Source organism: Miscanthus floridulus, chromosome 13 (assembly GCF_019320115.1).
Source record: "Miscanthus floridulus cultivar M001 chromosome 13, ASM1932011v1, whole genome shotgun sequence".
Lineage (NCBI taxonomy): Eukaryota > Viridiplantae > Streptophyta > Magnoliopsida > Poales > Poaceae > Miscanthus > Miscanthus floridulus.
The window spans coordinates 11675260-11682645 of record NC_089592.1 but is presented as its reverse complement, the minus strand read 5'-3'; the positions used below and the strand labels follow the sequence as shown (position 1 = coordinate 11682645).

The 7386-nt window shown below is 44.0% G+C and overlaps 1 protein-coding gene across 1 annotated transcript; it reads right to left on the bottom strand.

The window, feature by feature from the left end:
* Positions 1-487: 487 nt before the first annotated feature.
* Positions 488-4764, bottom strand: LOC136500347 (tryptophan synthase beta chain 1-like). Its single transcript, XM_066495684.1, is given in 6 exon segments — positions 488-891; positions 1582-1630; positions 1632-1677; positions 1761-2203; positions 2374-2730; positions 3895-4764. Coding segments are annotated over 6 exon segments (1938 nt in total). The 5' UTR covers positions 4762-4764; the 3' UTR covers positions 488-715.
* Between the last annotated feature and the right edge of the window lie 2622 nt (positions 4765-7386).

The window sequence follows — 7386 nt, the reverse complement described above, 5'->3', positions numbered from 1 at the left end:
GAAACTAGATCAATAAAACATGGAATCAGAGAAAGATTTGTATATCGTGTAGGGTTCTAAGTCAAGCGAATAAAAAAATATTCTTTTATGACCGGAGAACCGGGAGGAGAGGCAAATGGGTTGTAGGGTTCCGTGCTGAGCTAGGGAGTTCGTTCCTGTTTGGGCTGTAGTCTGTAGATGCCCAGCAACAGGTCGACCAGAGACAGCATCACAAAGACACAAACACACAATAAACATCAGGAAAGAGAAGTTATTAATAAGTAATCACAAAAATATTCTTCTCAACCATCAGAAGTTATTAATAATCACAAACACACAATAAACATCAGGAAACAGCGAGGCCTTGCCTTGGGAGAGTAGGGACGCATGAATTTTTCCAGTATCATGCAGGAGTAAGAAATGAACTATTCCCAGGCAAATTCCTGATTCCCAGACTTGTCCAGATCCGGGGAAAATGCACAGCAGCAGTGTAGCAGAGAGTTTAACAAGGGAGAAAGCTTGGTATTTATTTGTTTATTGATCATTATGCACTCCAAAATCATTCAGATACAGGACAACAACAAGAAAAAAAAAACAAAGGGCCCTACTGGCCACTACAACAATACCAGCTTCCAGGTTATTTGTACTTTTATCCAAAAAGAACAGCGCTAAATTACTGCTGAACCCTTCAAAACTTGACATGGAAAACCCCTCATTCAGCCTTCTCTATGGTGTTTTAGACGTCCAGGTACTTGCTGGCGGTGTGCACGTCCTTGTCTCCTCGTCCACTGCAGTTCACCACCACCCTCACGCCGTCCGGCAGGGTCGGGCAGAGCTTCTCGAGGTAGGCGAGCGCGTGGGAGGTCTCCAGGGCAGGGATGATACCCTCCAGACGAGAGACACGCTTGAAAGCTGCATGTGAGAGTAGCCATTTGATTATACGTTCAACAATGCATTCAGGATAAACAGAGTCAATACACTACTGAATCAGCTGTTGAGGCAGTTTCTCGATTCTTCAGCAAAAAATAATCCAATGGGCCTTACGAATGCTGAACAGTCAACAATGTATCTAGTGTCACATCTGAGCATAAGAGTGTTCAAGACTTCTACATTGCGTTTGGTTATTATAAAAATCACATGTCAGCATCAGCTCAAGAATAAGGCATATCTTAAACATTTGGCTTATCTAGTGAGGAAAACCTAGGAGGCTAGGACTACGTTATTGGCATTGCAGTATCCTGAACATCTACATCAACTGAATATATAACATTTAGTCATTTAAAGATAACATCCTGCTGATTCAGCATGTTTGACATATTTTTCATATGTTTAAAACAATTTCAGGCACAACTGACCAAATAGTGCAGTTGTTACTGATATAAGCACACAGTGGGGATTTGGACAAGCATTCATTACTGACCCTTTCAGATCAAGGAAAAATCAGAATGTCCGTGTGTTATTTAGAAAAGTTAGTAATTGATAACGATGTCAAGATGTTGAAAGCTGACGCCAATGCTAGCAGCATTTTGTAGATGCATTGGAAAATCAATGTTAAAAATTGTTCAACCAATACAGAAGATGGAATGAGAGCGAGGCACATACCATCCAGTGCCTCCTGATCAGTCACACTGTCATATTCAGCACGTCCAATAGTCCTTCAAAAAACTGTGCTCGGGTCCAACACCAGGGTAGTCAAGCCTATGATTCAAAAAATGGACAATTAGCCCACATGGCCGACAACAAATATAGTCTTGTGAATAATAAACACAATGAAAACTTACCCAGCACTGATGGAGTGGGGTTCAATAACTTGTCCATCATCATCCTGCAGCAAATAGCTCATAGATCCATGGAGAACTCCAACTTCACCCTTTGTCAAAGTTGCTGCATGCTTGTCAGTGTCTACGCCATGACCAGCTGCTTCCACTCCAATCAGCCTCACATCTTGATCCTCAACAAACTCATGGAATAAGCCCATAGCGTTTGATCCACCACCGACACAAGCAACCAACACATCCGGCTTGCCACCCCACTTGTCCATGGCCTGCCTCCGGGTCTCCTTGCCAATAACCTTATGGAACTCCCTCACCATCATTGGGTATGGGTGTGGACCAGCAACAGATCCCAAGATGTAGTGTGTGGTCTCCACGTTAGTGACCCAGTCACGGATAGCCTGTGAAGTTGCATCCTTCAGGGTTGCTGTACCAGAATGTACCGCCCTGACCTGTTTCAGCAAAAAGGAAGCAAGATACGATAAGAAAAATATTCACATATCTAACAACTTCCATGCTGCTCAGGTACTCATACTGAATGCTTTTCCTGAAAAAGAACTAGTGGCAAAAACAATTGCAGGTACAAACTCAATCTAAGAAAAGATAGAGGTTTCCACCATACCTCTGCACCAAGAAGCCTCATCCGGAAAACATTGAGCGCCTGCCTCTCCATATCCTGCGCACCCATGTAGATGATGCACTGCAGCCCAAAACGGGCACACACGGTGGCGGTGGCGACACCGTGCTGACCAGCCCCTGTCTCAGCAATGATGCGCTGCTTCCCGAGTCGCTTGGCGAGCAAGGCCTGCGCCACAGCATTGTTGATCTTGTGGGCACCGGTGTGGTTAAGGTCCTCCCTCTTGAGGTAGATGAGCGGGCCTGTGCCATCAGCGCGCTTGTAGTGCTCCGTCAGGCGCTCCGCAAAGTAAAGGGGGCTCTCACGCCCAACATAGTCCTTGAGAATACCGTCAAGTTCTTTCTGTGGAAAGCGTGAGGGGGATGTCAGATGTATGTATCTCTTAAATACCAAACTTAAGTGCAAGCATCTAAACATAACAATAATTCCCTTGTCATTCAGGGATCACAGCATGTTGATCATATTCCTCGTGATTCAAGGTTCACAGCATTTTACTCATAAATAGTGTATTAAGAGTGATAGATTCTATGCCTTTTTTTCTTGGATGGAATCATCAGATGAAAAAGTGCACTTTTCCTGCGCACCTACATGCAAATCCTCTCAGATTAGCTCCCTGTCCCGGACGAAAAACAGTGAAGCAGAGTCCTTTTCCACGGTGTGTATATATATATATATATATATATATATATATATATATTCTACACCCTAGATGTAGAGTACTATTCTACACCGCAAGCTGTTATTCTGAACAAAATTCAGTACTGTCCAGTGGTCGCGTTTCAGTATTTTTCATTATTTCGAAGTTCTGGTGTAGTCCTGACGATACTGAACGTGGTTCATTACTATATAATATATATATAGTAATTATCGTAACTCAGAGTGGCTACAGAATAAGTTATTTTGTAGCCAGCTACAGGATAGTGTGTATAGGGAGAGTATATTCCGTAGGCAGTTACAAAATAAGTTATTCTGTAGCCACCTTCATTTATGATAATTTTATATACTAATTTACGATAATGTCATACATATTTACGATAGTTGGGTTACTGTAACACATTGGGATATTTACCATAACGTTATAATAAACCACTTAGCAATGAGTTACTATAATCTCGTAAATTAACATAGTAATTATCGTAACTCAGAGTGGCTACAGAATAAGTTATTTTGTAGCGGTAGTGTGTGTATATATATACACCAATTTATGATAACATGAATATGCATCTACCATACTCGTGTTACTACAGCTCACAGTGATATTTACCATAATATTATAGTAAATCACTTAGTAAGGAATTACTATAGTCTCGTAAATTAGCGTACTAACTATCGTGGAAAGGGAACACAAGAACGGAACCAATCGAGAAATAAAACAACCCCATAAGACAATGTTTCCAGCCCATAAGATGCGACATCTCCTAATAATCAAAATTAGCCATCCAAATCCCCGCTAATACGAGTAAACTAGAAGTCCGTCCGAGAGAGAGGCGGCGGCAGCGTTTATACCTGGAACTCGTCGTCGGTGGCGAGCGCGTGGAAGGCGTTCTCGAGCTCGGTGAGCGCGTGCATCAGCGTCTCGGGGACATACTTCCCGCCGAACTTCCCGAACCTCCCCATGGCGTCGGGCCTCTGCAGCCCCGCGACCGCCGCGCCGTTCCCCATTTCCACCGCCGCGGTGGCGGGGGACGCCGCCTCCGCGGCGACCGCCTTCGCCGGCTGCATTGCGGCCGCGGCCACGGCAGCGGCGGCCCTTCGCGGGCGGGCGGACGAGGAGGAGGCCGACGCCACCCGCAGCTGGGTCGGCGCAGCGGGTCCCACGGCGAAGGCGGCGCGGGTAGGGCTGCTTATGGCGGCGGCGGCGGCCATCGGAACAAATCGAGGGGAGGAGGAATAGATAGGCTGCTGCGTGGTGGTGTGGGGTGCGGGTACCCGCCGGGCGGGTATATAAACTGGTGGCTCTAGGACTTCCGGCAGGAGGGGTTGGTGGCTCCACCGGATCCGTCTGGACCCGGTGCATGGACCTGGCGCTGCTCCCGGCTTGGGTCGCGTGAGGTGGTGCTGGTGGACCGGGTGTAGGGATGAGAGGGCAGGGTGGGGTCGACGGATCGCGCAGGCGGACTGCGGGTAACAACAGCGTGAGAGGGCAGCCGCTCGTTGCTTTGCTTCGTTTTGTTTTCTCTTCTCGAGCTGGTCCTGCGCCGGTCCAGACGTCCAGCCTTCCAGGGGCATTTTGGGGACATTCGTGCGCGCCGTCCACGTCGACCGTCCGTCGTGGAGCGCCCTGCGCCGCCCGCCCGTCGGCGCCGGCGACGCTGTTCGCGGATCGGGACGGTGAGGTCGACGCCGGTGGTGGTCGTCCATCCGTCCGTCCATGCTTTTGGGATCCTCAGGGTGAGAATGACGAGAGGAGGTCCTTTTCAGTTTTCTCACTGTTCAATTTTTTTCTCTTTTTTCCTATATATAATATAAACAATAATAATATATATTTCGTGGGTTGTTTTACGTTACTGCTCCCTCCGTCCCAAAATAGTCCTAAGATGAGTTACTTAAAGTTTGACCAAATCTATATATAAAAAAACTACTAATGCTTATGGTGCAAACTTGGTATGGTTAGATTTATTATGAAATATATTTTCATATTCTATCTAATTGGTATTATGAATATTAATATTCTTTTATGTAAATTTGGTTAAACTTGAAATGGTTTGATTTAGGACCAACCTAAAACATCACTTACTTTTGAACGGAGGGAGTATTTATATATCAATAATGCTTATGAGTGGTTATAGGATCATCGATGATGCATGCGTGCAAACCGCACACCACCAGTCAGTACTCCTATAGTCCCATCTCTCTAAAAAAACTTCAACTGTCCTGGAAATCTCTAAACCGACACTTAACACTAATTTTCGAAAATCAAGGCAGCAAATAGGCACGTGAGATTTCAAAAAATATATATACTTGACGTCATTGTCCATGGATCAACGAAGTGTTCTATGCTAGTACCGAACACAACAAAGACAACACAAAAGCTTCTGACGCTTTATTTATGAATTATCAAATTTTTTCTAAGATAAATTCAACAGTAATCAAAATATTCACAACTTTGCATATGTAAGAGAAAAGACTTCTAAAAATTTGCATCCCTTTACGAATCTAAATATCAATAAATAGTTCAAAATCTCAATAAATATATAGTGATCAAATTTATTAATAGTACACTTTTAGAATGCTTCAAGTGCTTCCCAAACGAACATTGGCTTGTCAGATTCTTATAGCTAGCAGCAAGCATCAAGTACCAAATCCTTCATTTCTTCCTTTGAGCTTCATCTCACGAATGAAAAAAAAGTACAAGATGAGTATAGGTCTTTTTCCATATGTGACCGAGCAAATTCTTCATGATGAAGTAAAAAGTAAAAAATAAAACTTTGAACAAATAGAACTGCCCGTGATGTGATGCCTGTTAGTAGGGATGAAAACGGTACGGATATTTTCCGACCGTATTCGAAACCGAATCCGTTTAGAGGGATTGAGATCTGTCCGTATCCGAGTCCGGATATCCAACATCCGATACCGTATCCGTATCCAAATACTCAAATCGCATATTTATGATGTCGATATCCAATCGTATCCTATCCGACATAGTTGACACTATCCGTATTCAAATCCGAATCCGGACAGAAATATGAAACAAATGTAATATCGGTGATATCCGTTCGTATCCGATCCGTTTTCATCCCTACCTGTTAGTGGACCCAGCTGATGAACAATGAGCCCGTATGCTCCGATGCCCTCCTAGGGTAGACCATCAGTGCATCCGATGCCTAACCCTAGCCAGGGTATGCTCTACACATATATAGCATATGGTCCGATGGTGACCATCGGCCCAATCCGATGGTGCACTAAGGCCTCTTTTGAGCTCGGTTTCAACCCCTTTTGTAAATGTGTCAACTCCACAAGTGTTTCAATATCTGTGCAAGTGAGTTAGCATTTTTACAAATATTCTTTAAAAGGTTTTTCCTATGATCTCACCATGTCACTAGGTAATGCATATGCAATGTATTTTCACACCTAGTACCACTTAGACAACCGAAAAGAACTTTGAAGTTCCTCTCTTAATAGTATGGCTATCTATCCTAGACTCGATCAAACACACTATTGTGCCTTGATTGGCAAAATAAATTCCCTAATTATACCTTTGCTTTCACAACTTGTATTTTGTTTTCTCTTTCTCCTTTTCCAAGTGAGAGCTTGCTCCAATTGGATTCATTCACCCTTCATCCATCTCCATGCCTTGCTCTCCATCTTGGTGTGGACCTAACCTAGCTTATTAATCACACAATTAGTAAAAGGTTAGTCCACTAGTAGTCTCAATTACCAAAACCAAACATAGGGCTTTCACTAGGTGACGACAAACACCAAAAGTAACAAGAAATCCTGAGTCACAAAGACTATCTAGTGCCATCAAATACAAACTCTCAATTGCAATGCACTAGAGCACTCTCAATCTCACACAAATGCGATCACAATAAAGTTAGCAAGTGAGTTGGTGTGTTTGCTTGAGCTCAATATATGTCACAATATCAGCCAAGGGTGTGCTAGAGCCAAAATGGCCGGCCAAGCAACTATTTATAGAGCCAAGAAAGCAACTAGTCGTTGGGAACAAACAACAGCTTTGTTTTGCGCACACACCGCATTCATCCGATGATAGCAGATAGCACCGGAACAATCCGGTGACTCTCCAACGGTCGAAATATCAGAACTAGTCATTATTAACTCCAACAGTCAAAACACCCCTAATGCATACTCTAATAACCATTGGATCAATCACACCGGATCAATCTGATACCGTCTAGAAACTATGTAGAGAGGTTTTTGGGCCATCAGATTACTCCGATGCCTAGCACCGGATTATCCATTGCCCCTTTCATCCGATGCCTCACTAGAGTTGAGCACCGGATTAATCTGGTGCTTAACCCTAAGAACTGTGAACTACCC